Source organism: Rhinolophus sinicus, linkage group LG01 (assembly GCF_036562045.2).
Source record: "Rhinolophus sinicus isolate RSC01 linkage group LG01, ASM3656204v1, whole genome shotgun sequence".
Lineage (NCBI taxonomy): Eukaryota > Metazoa > Chordata > Mammalia > Chiroptera > Rhinolophidae > Rhinolophus > Rhinolophus sinicus.
Genome location: NC_133751.1, coordinates 165268 through 184491, shown reverse-complemented (window position 1 = coordinate 184491; position 19224 = coordinate 165268). Strand labels below are relative to the sequence as shown.

Below are 19224 nucleotides of genomic sequence, written 5' to 3'. Positions count from 1 at the left end.
AACTTGTGTGTATGGTCTGAAAGATAGGTGGTTATTTTTGTGTGTATCGATATTAGTTATCCTGGCACACCTCGCTGAAAAGATTGTCCTGTCTTCTTGCATTGTCTTTGTGCCTCTGTCAAAAGTCAGTGAATAGTGTTTGTGTACATGTGTCTGGACTCTTCTGTCCTGCTGGTCTGTATGTCTGTCCTTTACCAGCTGCCTGATTAACGCAGGTTTGTATTACACTTTCACTTCAGGTAGTAGGTAGTGGGAAGGCTCCACGTTTTCTTCTTTTTCAAATTATTTAGCTGTTCTAGTTCCTGTATGCTTCAATATAAATTTTAGAATCTTGCTGGCTATTTTTGTTGGGATTGTGTTAAATCTGTAGATCAATGTGGGAAAAATTGGGAAGGGAAAAAGGTGCCGCCACCTTAGAAAACAGTCTGGCATTTCCACTTCTAGGTATTTTATCCAGGAGAAATAGGAATGTATGTCCACATAACAACTTGTACACAAGTTGCCCTATCACCATTCATCGTAGCTCCAAAATAGAAATGACCCAAATATCCAGTAATTGATGAAAGGAAAATAATGCCATGTTTCCCTGAAAATAAGACTCAGTCTTATATTGTATTATGTTAGATAAGGCCCGGTCTTATAGTAAAACAAGACTGGGTCTTATATTAATTTTTGCTCCAAAAGACGCATTAGAGCTGATTGCCCGGCCAGGTCTCATTTTCGGGGAAACATGGTACATGGTTTGTCCTGAAGTGGAATATTGTTCAGCAGTCGATAGAAATGAAGGCGTGACGCCCTGCTGCAGTCGGGGAGCCTGAGAAGCCAGCTGTAAAAGACCACGTGCTGTATGGGTCCATTTATATAAAGCGTCAGAACACGCAAATGTATTGAGATAGAAAATAGGTTAGTGGCTGTCAGGCTTTGGGTGGGGGGACTCCTACTGCCCAGGGTTTTGCAGGTGATGAAGGTGCTCTCGAATCAGCCACAAGACCAAGAAGCAGTTGGACAGTGTGTTTCAGCAGAATGCGTTTTATCACACGTGAATCACACCTCAGTAAAGCTGCGATACAATTCTGGGCAAGAACTGACATCCTAGCTGCATTTGAACCTTCCCATCCATGAACATGAACTCGGCATGTCTCCCCATGTGTTTACATCTTGAAGTTTCTTTCTTAAATGCATTGTAGCTGTCAGCATGTGGGTCTTGTCAACATTCCATTAGATTTATATCTAAATATTTCGCTTTTCAGGGGCTGTTGGGAAGGGAACTTTTTACACGTTTTGTTTTTTCACTCGTGTTGTATGGGAATGTGATGGATACTTACAGGTTGACCTGTGACCTGCACCCTTGCTGGCCTCACTGTTTACCCCTACGAGTCTTTTTGTAAGACTTTGTACACCGAAGCCATGTCGTCGGCGAATGGGGAGTGTCATCCCTTCTTTCCTATTTGAATACTTGGTTTTTTTCTTGCCTGTTTGGCTAGGACTTCAGGACAGTGGCAGCAGGCGTGGTGAGGAGCTCGCCCTCATCTGGTTCTGTCATGGGTGGGGCTCAGTCTCACCATGAGGGACCCCACAGGTGCTTCTGGGAGGTGCCCTTGTCAGTTTGAAGACGTTCCCTTCTGTTCCTGGTTTGCTGAGACTTTTTGTCGTGAGTGAGTGTTGACATTTGTCGTGCTTTCCTGCACCTGTTGATAGGGTGGTGTAGTTTTCTTGTTAGTCTGTGAACGTGGTGGGTCACGTTGATTCTGAATGTTGACTCCACCTTGTCGTCCCAGGAACAACTGCCCTTTGTGATGCCTTCTTTCTGGGTACTGCTGGATTCCATTTGCTCACATTCTGTTGAGCATTTTGGCATCTGGGTTCATGAGAGAGATTACTATGGGCTTCTTTGCGTTGTCTGTCTGTTTTGGCTCCATAAAACGAAGTGGGGCGTGTTCCCTCCTCTTCCACTTTCTGGAAGAGAGTATGTAGAGCTGGTATTTATTTCTTCCTTAAATATTTGTTAAAATTCACCAGTGAAACCATCTGGGCCTAGTGTTTCCTTTTTGGAAAGTTTTTGGTGACGGATTTGATGTTTCTGGTGGTGTTGCGTGGAGTGTCCTGGAAAGGTCAGTTAGATCGAGTTGGTTGATGGGGTTCGAGTCTTCTGTGAGCAGCGGAGCATCTTCCAGCTTGTCCTTTGCGTCACTGGCAGGCAGTGTTGACATCTCTAATGAGGACTGTGGATTTGTCCGTTTTGAAGCTCTGTTAGAGGAGGTGAATGGACCCTGTACTGTGGAGTTATTCCCAACCAGCCAGCAGCCCCACGACTATGTTCTCTGTCGCAGTCGTTATGAAGACTCCACGTCTGTCTTGATGACGGCTGCCATTAGTGTCACCTCACTGCCTGTCTGCTTCTCTGGAACTTGCTCAGAACGTGTCTCCAGGTTCCTTGTTTAGGGCACCCCATTGGGCCTGCGTGGACTAAAACGCAGTCAGCAGTGGAATGCTTTCATCCTTTGTGAAAAAGTTAACAAAGAAACCAGGAAATTAATATTCTTAATGAGAAAATCAAAGGTAGGCTGAAAGCAAACGGTGGAGTATTTTCTCCTTTGTGTCTGAGATGACGTGTGTTCCTCGAGGATTCTTTCCAGGCACGACCCAGCTATGTTCTAAGACCAAGAAGACACTGGTCCTTTCTGCCTCGTAGGGAGTGCAGAGCTGCTCCCAGGATCACCGTCTCAGGGCTCTGTCCTCTCGGACCTGCTCTGCAGTGGGGGAGGGGTGGCGCGACTAGGCTGCCTCCGATTCCTGTTCCAAACGCTGGCTGAAGGCCACTGGCCACGTGGCACTGGGAGTGCTTCGAGCTCAATTGGCCTCGGTGACAGGCCAGTCGGTCCCCATCTGTTGTGGGTGGCTCCTTGGTTCCCCTCCCTGTGGAATCCTTCTAATAGCATACCCCGCATTGGAGCTCTGGGGTCTTTTGTACATTGTGGTGTCAGCCCACGCTGCGTAGGTTCGGACACATTGCCTGGTCAGTGTGCTCCACATGGTGCCTGTCCCTCGGCTTGAGTGGCTCCTGTGTGGGGCCCTTGCTGAGACTCCAGGCATGTGATCTGATGGTGCGAGAGCAGAGCGAGAAATTTTCATCTTCTAGGAGTTAGCGTTTCTAGGTCAGAGGACATGAGGCAGCGCAAGAGCTTGGAGCTTTGAATTTGCGGTTATTTCACAAATACTTGGGGTTTGGTTTTTAATAAAAGTGCCTTTTGTGCAAGCATACTTCAGTAAAAGCATGTGATAATCACCCCATGAGTGTTAGTTATCTGGCTGATGATGTCACATAACAACTTGGGCACCTCTAAGAAGAGGCTGAAAGGGGACATAGGCGTGGCCCGTGCCCCCCCCCCCCCATTGGGGCCTCATCCTGCGGAGGCCCAGGGGACAGCCAGGGACAGAGCCAGGTGTTTGAACATGCCCTCCCCCCGGGGGTTGGCGTTGGGAGAGGTGGTCGTTTGCCTTATGGAGAACAGCTCTGCACCTGGCACTGTCTGGGGTTGTTGCAGAGGTCGGACAGGTCAGCCGGGAAGCGGGACAGGAAGGTTCTGCCAGGCTCACCGGGACTCCCAGACCCAGGGCTGTCTGCACCGGCCACCAGGGAGGAGGCGGACGCCAGCACCGTCAAGGTAAGACCAAGCCTGAGGGCTGCGGAAGGGGCGTCCTGACCTGTTTGTAAGACTTTATATCTTTATATGAAGGGAAGTTTAACTTCACAGCAAAATGGAGAGGAAGCGCAGAGAGCTCCCGTACAGCCCCCGCCCCAAGGCACGTCCCCCATCGTCAGCGTCCCCACCAGGTGGGGCCTCTGTTACAACTAATGGACCTACAGTGACACACACGTCGGCATCACCCGGGGCCCACCCTTTACACCAGGGGCCCCTCTTGGTGCTGTGCCAACCCTGGGTTTGCACAGATGTACAATGACATGTGCCCACTGTCACAGTGTCATACAGAGCGTGTCACTGCCCTGAGCACCCTCTGTGCTCCTCCTGTTCACCCACCGCCCGGTCGATGCTTTTTAAAATCCCAGTGTGTTAACTAGCAGAAGCGCTCCCTGTGCCTGGCAGTTGCATCACGTGCACCACAGGTGCTTGTTCACAGTGAGAAGCACGCTGCTGCTGGCGGCCAAGTTGCTGCACTTGAGGGAAGCGAAAGAGAAGGAACTTCATCTGACCTTGGGTCTCTGCTCATGGGTTAAGGGGCAGAGCACGTGGTGCTTGGTCACCAGGTAATAGTTTGCACAGACCGGAAAAGCCTGCGCCAGCATTGCGTGGTCCTCGTATGACCCCATGGAGTGAGCCATGCCCTCTCCTGAGGGATGGTCCATACTGAGAGGTGGGCGGCAACCTCGCACTCTCTCGGGGTTTCCCACAGCCCAGTGGCCCCCAGGCTGGACCTCGCTTAGTGGTTAGGATCACGGCACCCCATGGGAGGGCGTGTGGCCTATGTTTGTCTGACACAGAAGATCGGACTTTAAACAGCAAGGTTGTTTCCGGTTACAGATGGTGTACAGGGCTGATGTCTGATGATTTGCTGAGGAAAAAGTGGTCTGGGTCTTTGCAAAGCACAGTAGTGCAAACATGCTTTATAAGATTTGTCAGGAAGATATCTTTGTTCTATGATTAAGTTTTACAATCTTTTTTCTTTCAGATGGAAAAATTGTACTTGCGTTATTTGAGAGCCGAGAGCTTTAGAAAAGCTTTGATTTATCAAAAGAAGTATCTTTTACTGTTGATTGGTGGGTTCCAGGACTCGGAACAGGAAACACTCTCCATGATTGCTCATTTAGGAGTGTTTCCGTCCAAAGCAGACAAGAAAATTGCCCCACCCCGTCCTTTCACCAAGTTCCGGACGGCTGTCAGGGTGGTGATTGCGATATCCAGGTAACGGTACCCAGGTAACGTGAAGGCGTGGCTGCCCACCTCGGAGTGGGAGGCTGTCCTGGTGGCGTTAGTCTGACACTCTGTAGTTGTCTTCTTTTTTGAGATGAATGACGCTTGACGCTTTAAAGAAAGTAGAAGTGACACTTGATTTCAAAAAATCATGTTGTGCCAAAACCTACTAAAAGGAAAAGATTTAAGGGTCCCTTTTCATCACAAAACAGCACCTTGCCCCTTGGTGGGCCTCTTGCCAGGCTTGTTCTGAGGACTCGGCACGTCTGACCACGTCTAACACTGCCTTCCTTCTTCACGTTTCTGTTTCCTCTTTTAGTCTCATCTGTGTTACAGAGAGGGGCCAGGTGCATAAGAATACAGCCCAGCACTTACGGTGCAGCCCTTCCAGTCCCCATCGCTGGTGGGGGAGGGGAGGAAGAGCGTCTGCGGGCTGGGGGGGCCTGTCCCCCCTACCCGCCACTGAGTGACCCAGGGCCCCAGCTGAAGGTGTGGCTCGCTGCTCTCCACAGCCACTGTGTGCACAGGCATCTTGTTGGAGCAGGGATGGGACTCTCTAGGGTGACTGGGAATTTCAAAATTAAGTGATGAAATCCATTTTATCCTATAATTTTAAATTTTTATGAATTTCTGAAAATGTGTCCCACTGAGAACTGTGTGATTGTGTCTGCTCTGTGACGCCCACCCGCCCTCCCCCAGAGGTGCCTTCCCAGGCCGCTCTGGTCTGTCAGTAGGGCAGGCTGCACTGCGGGGTGGGGGGGGCCTCCTCCAGCTTCAGGGCTCCTGGTCCCCTCACCTATGGGTCCTGTGCCAGGAAGGATGTTAGAGGCTAGGTGGGGACAGGTCAACAGACCCAAAACAGCCTCAGGGCCTCCTGGCAGTGAGGGAGGGTCATCGCAGCGCTGCGATTTTTCACAGAAAATGCCTTGTAGGAGGGTGGGTTTCAGAGCGGTGGTGCTGAGGAGCTGCCCAGGGAGGTGGCATCTGCAGGGACCTTGTGTCGGGAACCCGGGCCTAGGTGCCCCTGCAACACTGCACTCCGGTTACCCGACACCCCACTCACCTGCTGTCCTGAGCCCAAGTGGCCTTGGTGACAGAGTGAGCGGGGTGCTGCAGCCTGATTTTGGACCGGAATCTGGAAGACCCCAACCTGGGTGCCTGGGAGTGGGCGGGGCCGGGAGTGGCCTAGGTGGGGTCAGGGCGTGGCCAGCTCCAGGTGTGGGCAGAGTGGGTGGGGCTGGATGTAGGCGGCGTGGGCGGGGCCCGAGGGCGGGTGAGAAGGTAGCTAGAGTGTGCAGGACGCACTGTCCTTAGTGCATTGGCCGGCAAAACCCACCCACCTGTCGGTCACGTCTGGATTTTCTTTGTTTTTTTCACTTATGTTTGGCTCTAGTTTTCAATGCTTTGTATCTTTTTTTTTCTAGATTACGTTTTTTGGTTAGGAAATGGCAAGAAGTAGATCGGAAAGGAGCTCTGATGCATGGACAGGTGCCCCGCCCAGGTGGGACTGCAGGGACCCATTGACCTCGCAAACGTGCCTTCCACGTGCTGTAGCTTTTCATTAACATCCACTGGTTTTCAGGGCTCGGTGGGGATATAATGAAGTACAAGAAATGGGTAAATCCAGTCAGTGCAGTTGTCAGAGGCGAGGTGGTCTTTAAGGAGAATGGTTTCTATAGGGAACAAACACAAAGAAAACTGCGGTTCATACAGTTAACGAGTAAAAGTAGTTCAGAGAAGCACAGTGATGGAAAAGCACAGAAATGCTAAATGGATCGACTGATAACTCATTTTTAACAAAAAGGTCCTTTTTATTCTCCAAAATGAAGTGGAGTTCTTCAAGCTGCCGTGCGTTGCTCACTGTCGCTCAGTCACATGTGTCTGAGGTTCTCTGCTGCCATCCCCACGCTGGCAGAGAACCTCCTCCCACTCACACAGGGATGGGCCACCTGGGGTGGGGGACAGATGACACCCAGCGTGCCCATCAGCTTTGGTTTCATGTGTTAATGCTACTTCTTGAAGTCAAAATGCCTCCTCAGCCTTCAGGAAAGTTTGCCCCCTCTGGGCGCGCCTGGTGGTTTCCAGGGTTCCTGCTCCAGTCTCCCAAGCCCACTCCCCAGCTGGGTGGAGGAGACCCCGCCCCCGGCCCCCCCCCCCCAGCTGGCTCCATCCACCACTAAGCGCCCCTCCAGGGCCAGGGTATGAGGTGATCAGAAGGGTTTCTTCTAGAGCTTTGCAAAATGTAATTTTTATAACTTAGGTACTTAAAAATGTTTTGAAATTTCCATGCAGACTCTTATAGCTTATGAATTTTAAATTCTGGTAGATGGGCCTTCCTACTAAAATGCACTTGTCTTTTTCCTGATTCCTCTGGTGTGAAATAATTCTGGGGGCAGGATTCTGGGTGCCACGGCAACAGCACCCTCCACGCGAAACCAGTGAATCCCCGCCAACCCGAGACGATTCCTCCAGCCATACCCGGGACCCTGTGCCAAAAGCCTCCCCACGCCGGAGCGAAAGGTGAGCTGTGGTGCTTCCAGGCCGCTCTTCCATTGTGACGGACAGACGGGGCCTGGGTGGCAGCCATCAGTGGAGGCCCACAGACAAGCAGTGGGAAGGTGCCCAGTCCTGCCTCTGATGGAAGGGGCGTGCCCAGGCGAGTGAAACCCTCCGCCACACAGGCCTTGGGGGCTTTAATCAGTCTCTTCTGTAGGATTTGGGTTTTGTGCACACCTGATGTATTTTGATACTTACACTCATTTGGCAATTGAGATGTTCCAATGACAATGTTAATGATAAGTTATTTGGGACAAAATCTTTTCAGTTAAAAAGATGTCCTTAATTGTCATGTTTCGAAGCCCTCCCTGCGTGCAGAGGTGACGTAATGTGATGTGCCTGTCACGAGGGGCTGTGATGAAGCTTAATGACCTTCTCACAGTTTATGCCATTTTCCTGACCATGCGATTTCTCACCTCCGAGTCACTGGTGAAGAATGAGATTTCCGCTTTTACTTCTCAAAGTTGCAAATGATCCTATTAAAGATGATAACCCTGTTCAGATGCTGGAATGAGGCATTCTGGATTATGAGTCCTTTATTGAATTGTTTCAACTATGACTTTTCCAGTATTTGGAACATGCCCTTCAAGTGTATAGCAAGTTCAGTTTGTGTCTCTTGGCATTTGCACACGCATATCAGAATCTGTAGGTGTGTCCTGTCTTAGGATTCTGAGTGTGGTCCCCCTGTTCTGAAATGAGTGCGCTCCACTCTAGTCTGAGCAAAACATAGTCCCGCGTGTTGTCAGGTGGCAGGGTGAGCGCTCACATTGGCTCTTTCGCTCCATGGCCTCTGGGTAACGGTGACACTTGCGCTTTAGGAGGTAACGATGTCTGGTGTAACCATCCTGTTGCACACTCTCGTGCATCTAGCTCTCATGGCCTCTATTGACGAGGTCCCACCTGTGTATGTGGTTCCTTGGAGGGACGTATTTGTAAGTCTGGCTTTGGGGGCCCCTGAGCAAGGTGGGGGGCACCAGTGTGCTTCGAGCGTGGTTGGCAGGGACTCTAAGTGGCTGTGGCACTCAGTGCCCAGGTGGTGATACTCACTGGGCAACAAGTGGTGACCAAGGCCTCTTCTCTGTGGGTGATGAGAATGTGAGGAGTGACACACTGAGTTCCTGGGCCCAGTAGTGTGGGGTGAGGCATGCGATGCATAATCCACGGTCTGGTGACTGCAGTCACATGCAGTAGTTTTACTCACTGTAACTCGGAGACGTTCCATAGAAGTTGGTGTTAAAGCACCAGGTACCACCTTTCTTTTGCGGTGAAGGGAAGACATGAAGGGAACAGCCATTGTGTCCCCTGTCTCCCGGGGCCTGTGTGTTGGTCAGCAGGACGCAGAGCACTTCCTGTCTGTGCTCACTGCGGTCACTGTGGCGTGTTCATCTCCTGTTCTGTCTGTTTCTTGGTTTGCTCGTTTGAAGATCCAGTCCATCCCCAAATTCAAGATCAGAAAGACCCCGGACTGCATCTGAAGATCCAGAACGTTCCTTGACGGAATATATTCACCACCTAGAAATGATCCAGCAGAGACTGGGGGGGGTGCCGCCAGGTAATAAAAGGTGCTCTCTGAGTATTTGCTAAAATACCGTAACTGTATCCTGGAATGTACAGTAACGTAGGCAGGGCTGCTGGTGTGCAGTGTCAGCGAGCAGCTGTCACCAGCTGCAGCAGCAGCAGGCTGTCAGCGGACACACCTCAGAGCCGTGCACAGGGCTCCACAGGTGTTGGGCTCAGTGAGCTGACCAGCTGGGCCGTTGGGCCTTTCTTGTCCTCAGGGGGAACATAGCGGTGATGTCTCAGCAGGATGCAGTTTGTCCAGTGCTTTTTAATCATCATAATGTAAACCAGTGTGTATTTTAATTACTCATATTTTTACCAAGATGAGATTAATTTAGTGGTAGTGTTTCAACATTGCAAAATTCTTCTTAAAAGGCAAGTGAAGCCTTCTAACATACTGTACATCATTTTTATTTATATTCAGATCCCACTTTCAAGAAATCCTGCCGCCAGAAGACTAAACAGTGAATAAAATCCCCCTGGCTCTCACCTGTGATGGTTCTGTCTGAGGACAAGATTTGTTCTTCCTTTGTCTACGGAAAGCTGTGGCCCGCCGTGCTGAGCGGTGCCCAGTGTCCTCATGCGCCCGAAACGCCAGCCCCCGAGTGCCACGACTGACGTGTTCTCACATTGGTGCATCGCTGCAAAGCCAGACGGAGTGTTTCCTGTGTAATCTCAGTACCTGTCAGCTCCTTACCTTCATGGGTGACGGGCGCAGTGCATGTGGGCAGAGCCACCTGCCTGCCTCCAAGAAGGGTTGGTAAGCAGAGACTGGCTCCCTGTTTATTTTCTTAAAGTGTACAGATGGAAACTGGGTTTAAAAACAAAAACACAAAAGGAGAGAATATAATTAAAGAACTATTTTATTTGTGAATAGCCCTTGTGTTGTTTTTCAGTTTTATCCTGTTTGCTTTTGTCCCTGAGGGGAAAAAACCCACAACAGCATTTATGTTCAACTCCTGTAAATCAGAAACTTGCAGTGGAACTCAAAGCACTGGTCACCTAGCTTCATTCTATGTGGTTCCTTCTTTACTTTCTGGAAGGGACTGCCACCAGTACTGCTTCTCACTGCTATGGTCCTTTACGTGTCCCTCACACTCGCTTTCTAGGCAGTAAGACCCGGTCACTGTCCTTTACCCAGAGGCTGCACAGCTGTACTTACATGCTCTTCTGTGTTTTCAGGACCTCTGACACAACATTTATTCTGCTGGGCCGAGGCTTTACTATAACACAATTCCTTCTAAATCCCTTACTTATTTCGGTGACACATTCTCCTTTCAGCCCGCAGCATGGGTCCATGGCCGCACTTCTGCTATTAGCTGACACTGCTGTCAGGTCACTGGGAGCCTCCCTGCCCTGCTCGGCATCTGTGCCCTTTGCCCAGTGTTGCTGCAGCTGAGATCGCGGTAGAAGTCGGCACCTTGTGCAGAGCCAACGGGCTGAGCCCCCAGGAAGCACACGGGCCGATGGTGGGCATGGCCACCCTCCCACCGGCATTTAGTTACCAGGATGTAACTAAATGTAACTTGAGAGACCGGCCTCACCTAATGCCAGTCCCACAAAGCCTCCACCTACCACCACAATGGGGGCGGGGGATTTCAACATGAATTTGCGGGGAAACAGTCCATATCAAGTACACAGACAGCCTGAAGGCACAAGCAGATGACCCGAGTGAGCAGTCACCTCGTAGCACTGCCGCTCAGGGCACGTGTGGCCTCATGGGACATTCTCTGCAGATGGCGCTCACTGAGTGCTCTCATCAGCCAGAGTGGACAGCTGCCCTGCAGCCCCACTTCTGGGTGGCTTTTGGGAGATTCATGTTTGTGAAACTTGGGATGGTACATCTGGGGGTCCATTTCACTTGGAAGAGAGCTGACCTGAGTTCCTGATCTAGAAGCATCCCTGCGCAGTGGGTAATTGACTGTCCCACTGGTCAGCTGGACAGAGAAAAGGTTGTAAAGACGCATCAAGGAGTCCACAGGGCAGATCTGCAGACACATCTCCGCCCACCAGGGGACAAGCTGTGGCAGTGGAATCTAGCGGGCAAGGCCTGTCACTCAGTCTCTTTAGCCAACATGGTACTTTCTGAACAAACTCATAAAAAGCATCCACAGTGGCCGACAGGAGACTTCTTGTCCCCAAAGTGTTCCTGGCTTCTGCCACTTCTGTGCCTGAATTGCCAATAGTAGAGACCAGTGCTACACCTTATGTGGCGACCCGGTTCTTTCCATTACAGGGGAGCAGGGAATTTGTCCTCTCAGGCATAGATCCGTGGCTGCAGCACACCTGCCGACACCGCCGCATGGACTTGAATGTCTCGGTGGCTGGGCTTTGCAGGTTGCCTCTCAGCCGCAGGGCACGAAGAAGTGACAGAGCAGGGACGAGCTCCGCCTCCCTCATCACATCTCTGATCTCCCACGTGTGGGAGTAGGTCCTCCAGGGGACATGACCGCCGGTTGACCTGTGAGCAGACCTGGCCATCTGAGGTGCCTCCCATACCTGCTCCTCCTTGGAACGCGTTCTGCTTGGTTTCCCCCAGCAGAAGTGGCCTGATGCTGACCACGTGGATGGGACACGTGAACGGGACGTGCCAGCCGGTTTTGGCCTCAGTGCAAACTGAAGCTCTGGGCGGGGGGCAGAGACCACTCGCCTTGCCGCACCGACTTCAAACCTGTAAGTTCACCTGTTTATAAATCCTGCCACCTATAAAGCCATCTGTCTCTTCCTCGGTGTCTCCTTGGCCCTCTGCATCAGGGGCCAATTTATAAACCAACACATATGTGGCTTCAGCTGGAGGCAGTCGCCTGGACCGCAGAGCGGAGGGGCCAGCTGAAGGCTCTTTAGCACAAGCTGCAAGTCATGTCTCAAACTGGTGTGTGCCTTAACCCAGTAGACCCTGGGCCATGTCACCTCCCTTCCCGCTGGGTCCACAGGCTGACCATCCAGCCCCACAGCCATGATGAGAACATGAGTGAGAGGCAGAGCAGGGGCTGCCTGCCGAGCTGTCCCCATCCCAGCCAGCCTCACCCAGAAGATGCTCAAGGACCAGGACTGGACGTCAGCTCATCGAGCTGTTCATCCAGCTGCCCCGTCCTCAAGCTGCTGCCCCAGCACTGCGAGCTTGTCACAGCCCCAGTGACCTGGAGAGGGACGTCTCGCGGCTGTGCCCGAACACGGGACCTTCAACCTGGGGGCTCCCTGCCCTCCAAAGACTCAATTGTCCCGCATCGGTCTTCAGCGTGTGGCAGAGAAAGATGACAGTGAGGGCAGGGGGCTCGGAGCTGAATCCCTCCTGATCAAAGTGAAGGCCACGCTCAGCCAGGAGAAGGCACAGGATCAGCTGAAGGGGGGGCGCGGGGCAGCTGAGCTGCGGTCCTGGGCCAAACCGGTGGTGAGCAACGCTGGCAGTGAGGACGCTCGGGAAGTGGTGTGAGGAAGGCTGAGCCCCTCCTTCTGGAGCCCAGCTGTATCCCTAGCAGCAGCACATGCAGTTTCAGACTTGGAGTAAAACTGTATAAATGAAAATCTTCCATGTTTATGTGGCAAGGAACATGGAGGACTATTTGTGTCTGGCTCTGTTCTTGCATCAGTGGCATTTGGTAACAGCATTAATTGTTTAAAACAATAAAGAATTTTGAATCGGGGAACATGGGACACCTGCTTTTCTTTTCCTTTCCTGGCAGTGCTGTCGCAGCCGCACTTTGGAGTGGCTGTAGTCGTCTTCTCCTCGTACTGTGTTTTATTGGGCAGGTCAGACTCGCCAGGTCCTGGGGTCCACAGGCCTGGTGGGGTACGACAGTTTCACTGGATGTCAAACAGTAATAAACTGACAACAATACAAAATGGCAGAGCCTTTCACTGCATGTGCAAGTCGGATTCTCATTTTGTAATCACAGTTGAGCAAAAGAATAAAACTCACCACCCCCTGAGTCATCTGGCTGCACACATCTTCCCTATGTGTAATGCATGTGACAGCAGCCCTGCCATCTCCACCGCCACAACAGTGACTCCATTCGCCTGCTGGTTCCTAGATGCAAGCACCCCACAGTTCCCAGACATCACCTGTACTTTGCAACCCAGTGGAACACTTCTTGTGTTCCCTTTTGAGTGTCCCTTTTGGGGACCAGGACTCCAGCCTTGCAGAGTCAAAACTTTGGAGGACAGGAGTTTCCCCAGTGGACTGCTAGGAGTGATGGTAACTGGAGCTACGCCTGTTTCCACCCCTCGGGGTTCAGACCCCGCTATTGGGAAGGTCTTGAATGGTACCCATCTTCACAGAATGTTACCTCCAACTTGGCACTTCAGCTGTGCCTTTAGCTGGCTGTCCCAGTGCTCTCCCGGGCAGTGGGTCCCATGGTCACCACAGTTCCTGCTGTGTGACGTGCACTCCTGCCTGTCCTTTGCTGTAAATTGCATCCCATCTAACGTGACGCCATATGGCATCGTGTGCCACTGACACAAGCACTCATTAAGCCCTTGCTGGCGACACTGTGGGCAGGGAAGACAAACCTATATGGAATGTGAATCTATGTCTGAAAATCTCTGGGGAGGTAGCGACCCAGTACAGCAAACCAGGCTGCTTGGGCTTCTTGACGAAAGGAGCCATAATGGAAACAGCTTTGCGCTTTTGCTGGCAGGTCAGACATTCAGTGGCAGCTAGTGGCTAGACCAGTTTTAGTCAGAGAACCTGCACTGTTGGGCCCATGAGTGGCCTCCAACTCCACCTGGGCCATTTTGTCCTTGTACCCAGTACTGGGGTTGCTGTCCAACGGCCACTGGGCAAGTCATCCTGTCTACTTGACTGTTACTTTCCTAGATGTTCTCTAGGGCCCTTGGCACTTTCTACAAGATCGTCCCACTTGGTGCCGATATTCCAGTCTGTTTACCCACAGACCTCCTTGTCCCCAACTTCCAAGTATTTTCCTGCAAGACTTTAACCAGTCACCCAGGCCACCCAACACTGCCCATGAGTCCACAGTCTCCCCTTGGGCCATTTCTTACACAAAAAGTGGATGCCTAGCAGCTGTGCTGGCAGGATATGCCCTTCTCAATGTCATTCAAGGCCACCCGAGTAAGGCTGTCACGTAGACTCCATCACTCATTCTGAACTCACATGCCACGCTCACCCACCTAGGAACAAAGCTCGTTTCCCTCTGTTGACTGGTCATAAGGGCTCTCCCACATGGTCGCAGGTGTGAGGTGGCAGAGCGGCCCTGACACGGGCAGTGGGTGCCATATGGGTCTGGCCCACCTGTTCTGCACTCATTTGTGACCTCCGTACACTCTTACACTCAATCTTGAACGTACTACTTCCATCTCATGATGGACTGGTGACTTGGACAGAACCTACCTCAGAATGGGTGGATTGGGCTGCAGGGTCACTTGGTGTCCCCATGTCAGGTGTTCCACCTCTATTTGGCCACAGTAGCCCACCCAGATATTTCTTTGCCAGAGGCATGTCATTCCCTACTCTGAATGGAATGGCAGAGCTTCAGGACCCTGCACTGTGCATCTCCTACTTGGACGTACCAGAAGCTCCCACGGGCAGTACCACCTGCTGCTCCGTACGGCCCAGGCAGCAGAGTCGCTTGCGTCACAGCTGTAACCCATCACATCTCTTGTCCTGGCTCGTGTCGTCTTCTGAATCACCCAGTGTCTGGGCCAGAGCAGTATTCCTAGGTGTGCAAATGCTGCTTCCAGAACCTGAACAGTCCCTATGGTGCAAGATGCAATAATTGTCCTTTACTTTTGAAAGGGATGCCCAAGGGCACTGCTGACCACTGGGCCCTTAAACATGTTATGGATGTAGCAAGTCCTTGAATCTTGGTAGGGTTTATCTCCCACTCTCTGGAACACCTGTTTCAGCAAGGTCTCCAGCATCTTCTCCACCTCATGCTCATCTGCCCAATCCATGTGACGTCATTGAGGTAATGGGACAATGTAACATAGTCCAGGACGTCTAGAGCTCCTGTTCTCTTTGGACTATGAAAAGGCAAGAGGTAGCAAAGCCTTTGGCAAAACGGTTACCTTTGTTACAGCTGAGTGTGGAATTTCTGATCCTCTTTTCTGATAGGACAGAAAGGAACACACCAAATCAACAGCCACCTGCCACATCTGGCATAGGCTGCCGTCAGGCGACTTGGTCGAATTTGCAGTGGTATACTGTCATCTTCCAGGATCCTTCCAATTTCTGTGGGGGTCGTGCTCTTGCATTAAAGATTTGGGGGACTACCTGAAAAGTGGCCCCAACTCTGCCATTCCCACCTCTGGATGTGACTATTTTATGATCCTGGTAGGGATGGGGCAGTTTCAGAGGGCTCCGCTTGGCCTTTCCTACTGTGACGACTCTAACCCTACATGTCAGGGACCCAATGTAAGAGAAATGTCAACTGCCAAGTATGTGAATGTCAGTTACTCAGCTGGGGACTCAGGAGATGACCGCAGGCCCAGTGGACCTACTGCAAGCTGGACCTTGGGCAGGACTCCATTATTTCCTGGCCACGGTATGCAGCCACTGTGATGGGGCCACGACAATGACTCAGGTGTCTAGATATCAAGGTCAAGTCAGACCCTGGGCCCATCAGTCTTCAAAATGTTTGGCTACCCACTTTTCCCCAGGGTGTAATTATCAAAGGAAATGGTTATTGGACCCTTTGGAAAAGGACTTGGGGATTCATTTGTGTAGATTATGGGGTCCTTCTCCACATCTGGCCATTCAGTAAATGGGTTCCATGTCTGAAAACTGACTCAGCTCCAGAAACTGGGTGTGGGATTGTGATTTTTTTATTGGGCAGCCATCTTGATTTTCCTAGTCATGCATCCCAGACTTTTTTCTGCTGGTAGTATCCTCAGCTGCCCATCTGTTTTGCCTGTAGAGATGCCATGTTTTAGTAACCGTTTCTGTAACTCTCTACAGGTCAGGCTCCCTTGACTGCCACCCAGACCTTGCTGGCCAGTATAATTGCGACCCTCTGACCTGTCAGTTCAGTGCAGCCTCCCGGCCTTGTTTGTCTCCACACCAACCGTGTCATCCCCATTGCTATCACCCACCCAAATTCTGGAGCAGTCTTTCCTACCATTAGCTCTTGCCTAGAGGTGAGCCACCACTGAACATTCTCGTGACACAAGTGCCCCTTTCACAAGCCTGTCTCTTTGGACTTTGTAAATGTGTTCTTTATGCCTTTATGTGAAGTACAGCCACCAATGGATCTTCAGGAAGCACGAGTATATAAATCTCAGCACACTTACACCCCCGAGCCTTGTACTCCCTTACACAAGTCGACCACAGTGATTCTGTCATTTCAGCTTTCCTTACTGAGGGCCATAGCTTTTTCCACGTGTAGTGTTGTAAAAATACAGCTGCAAATTCTTTGATCCTCTTCCCTTCAGAAGATGGAGTCTTCTCCCCCTCCCCTTGAATACAGGTGAGATTTAGTGACTCATTACAAATAGACAGGAAGTGGCCGAAGGCTAGTTCACAAAAAAGGCTGTGGCCTTCCTTTGTCTTTGGACAATTGCCTTTGGAACCCAGCTATCATACTGTGTTGAAGCCCAGGCCACAAGGAGTAGCCAAATGTGGGTGTGCTGGCTAACATCCCTTATCTGGGCTCCAGCACGAACTGTCAGACATGTGAGTAAATGAACCTGCAAATCACTCCAACTTCCAGCCTTCAAGCTGCTCCAGTGGGGGCCCCAGATGCTGTGGAACAGAGATGAGGCCTCCCCTCTGTGCCCGCAGTAACATAGAGAGATGATACAGGCATCCCTTGGAGATACGATGGGGGTGGTTCCAGACCACCGCAATAAAGCAAGAGTCACAATAAAGTGAGTCGTGATCTTTTTGTTGGTGGAGGGTCTTGCCTTCAATTTGTAAAAAACACAACACCTGCAAAGCACAATAAAACGAGTTATGCCTGTAAATGGGTCTTGGTTTAAGCCACTAAGTGTGTAGTGACTTGTTATGTAGCAACAGACACACCATCATCCTAGAAGCCATCCTTTGAACAAGTCTGCACCCAGTCCACCTGGGTGTTAAATCCAGTATCTTAAAGGGTTGCTTCTAAGTCAGTAAATTCTCTACCCAATTTTCCATTCCAGCTCCCTTCTGACTCCTGCAGGGGTCATGCTGGTGAATTAAAGGTGTTAGGGACCACCACTCACCAAGCACATCCTCCAGCCCAACACGAACTCTCCCAGCTTCTGGTATACCTGTTGGCTGGGTCTTATAGCTTGTTATTGGCTGAACTATATCCCCTCCACTCTCCAAAAGATGTTGAAATCCTAACCCCCAATTCCTGCGAATGGGATCTTATTTGGAAATAGGGTCTCTGCAGATGATCAAGTTAAGATGAGGTCAGTAGGATGGGCCTTAATCCAATGACTGCTGTCCTTATCAACAGAAAGTTTGGACACAGAAACCAACACACGGATAGAGGAAAAACCACATGAAGATGAAGGCAGAGATTGGTGTGATGAATCTACAAGCCAGGGAACACCACAGGCTGCTAGCAAACCACCAGAAGCTAGCAGACAGGCATGGAACAGATTGTCCCTCAGAGCCCTCGGAAGGAAGTGACCCTGCTGTCACCTTGTTCTGACATCTAGCCTCCAGAAATGAGACAACAAATTTCTGTGAAGGTATCCAGTTGGTGGTGCTTTGTTATTGCAGTGCAAGCAACTAATACACAAATCTTTTGAGGGGGAGAGGGCTAGAGTCCCTTTTCTATCTCATCATGTTTCCAGCTGAATTATGCTAAGAAATAACCGTCATTATATATCTAGTGTCCAGTAGGTGGGGACGTGAGCCACATGGGTAGGCGCCAAAGGTTCAAGGTTATCTGGGAACTCAAAACCTTTGAGGGCACCTTCCCAGGTATCAGTTCCAACCCGTGTCATGGGCCGAGCTTTTCCCAGCGCCAAATTTGGCATAACTGCCTTGACTGAGCATTTACCATCTCTGAGGTACTAATTCCTGGGCAGGGACCTTGTCTTGTCTAAATGTAGGAGATGAGGGTTTCTTTACATGGAACCAAAGAGATCTGTGGCTTTCAAGTAAGTGCCTGTTGCCAGCCATCAGTTGTCCACTATTCCGAAGGGCATCAGTGGTAAGGACTAGACAGACAACCAATGGCATTATCCTTCCTTATTGCTCCCACTTCCACCGTGTGTAAAAGGCCTAACACAGCACCCACCCACTGGTGTATCATCCCATTTCGCTTCAGTGAGTCACTTCCTACATCAACAGTGCTGAAAAAACTGACATTCCATCACCACCTGTGCCGCGGGGCTGTGTTTCACCCACACGTGGAGTGAGCAGCCTCAAACGCCAGTGTATCACCTGATTTCACACTCCTGATACCTGTTGCAGGATGTTTTCTCGAGAAGCAGATGCTGAGATGGAGTTTGTGGGACAAGATGTTTGTCCGGCATCAACACCTGTGAAAGGAGGGCAGGCTGCAGGTTCGGGCAGAGAAGTGTGTGCAGTCCAGCAGAGCTTTAGCCAGTCTGGTGTGCTGGGGAGCAAGCACTGCTCATCACAGGTGTTCTGTGCTCCTGCCTCAGTCACCAGATGAGGACTCCACAGGTGTACTCATATTCACTGAAGTCCGCCCCTGCACCATGCAGACACACTTCCGGTACATATGTGGGGGACGACTCATTCGGGATCCTGTGGGTCCCTCAACTCAGCTCCACCAAGCGCCCAGGCTCCTAACGTCTCGTCCCCTCTGTCCTCCCACTTCCCAAGGTCACCTCATGGTCTCAAGTGGCTGCTGGAGCCCCTTCTGGTCAATACTACACCTTCCAAGGCTGCTTTGAAAAGCAAGTGAGTTAAGACATATAAAGGCCTGTGGGAAATGCCCGGCCCACGCCGGGTCTAAGTGGGGACCTGTCATCACGCCGGCAAGAATGCCAGGCAAAGCGTTGAGTGTGCTCAGGACGTCCCAGCAGCCCCATGAGGGCAGTACGCCCACGTGGTGGGAAGGGTCCCAACCCCGGCACCAGGGGAAGGGGGCAGCCCCGCTCCAGCCCGAGACCCCAGCACCGGGAAGCCGTCCCTGCACAGAGCCTCTCCCGCGATCACGCCGCTGGGAATCCGGGCCCAGGCACAGGGTCTGTCGGGAGTGATGCTCTGCTGCCTCTCCCAATAGGAGCTCGGAGCGACCTCGCCGCGTTCTCG

The 19224-nt window shown here is 51.2% G+C and overlaps 1 protein-coding gene and 1 long non-coding RNA gene across 14 annotated transcripts in view; one reads left to right on the top strand and one right to left on the bottom strand.

Annotated features, from left to right (window-relative positions):
• Positions 1-12694, top strand: part of PCNT (pericentrin) — a 111755-nt gene extending 99061 nt beyond the window's left edge. For 10 of the 13 annotated variants that reach the window (XM_074319981.1, XM_074319934.1, XM_074320047.1 and 7 more), the window contains 6 exons: positions 3546-3665; positions 4690-4922; positions 6356-6432; positions 7328-7451; positions 8912-9039; positions 9472-9923. In XM_074319981.1, the coding sequence (XP_074176082.1) occupies positions 3546-3665; positions 4690-4922; positions 6356-6432; positions 7328-7451; positions 8912-9039; positions 9472-9515 (726 nt within the window). In that variant the 3' untranslated portion in view covers positions 9516-9923. The other 3 variants (XR_012492119.1, XR_012492102.1, XR_012492108.1) reach the window with 3 other exon arrangements.
• Positions 12695-12704: 10 nt separating this feature from the next.
• Positions 12705-19139, bottom strand: LOC141568943 (uncharacterized). Its single transcript, XR_012492290.1, has 3 exons — positions 18406-19139; positions 14577-16932; positions 12705-12829 (listed from the first exon to the last, which is right to left on the bottom strand). It is a non-coding gene; the product is annotated as an uncharacterized LOC141568943 (long non-coding RNA).
• Between the last annotated feature and the right edge of the window lie 85 nt (positions 19140-19224).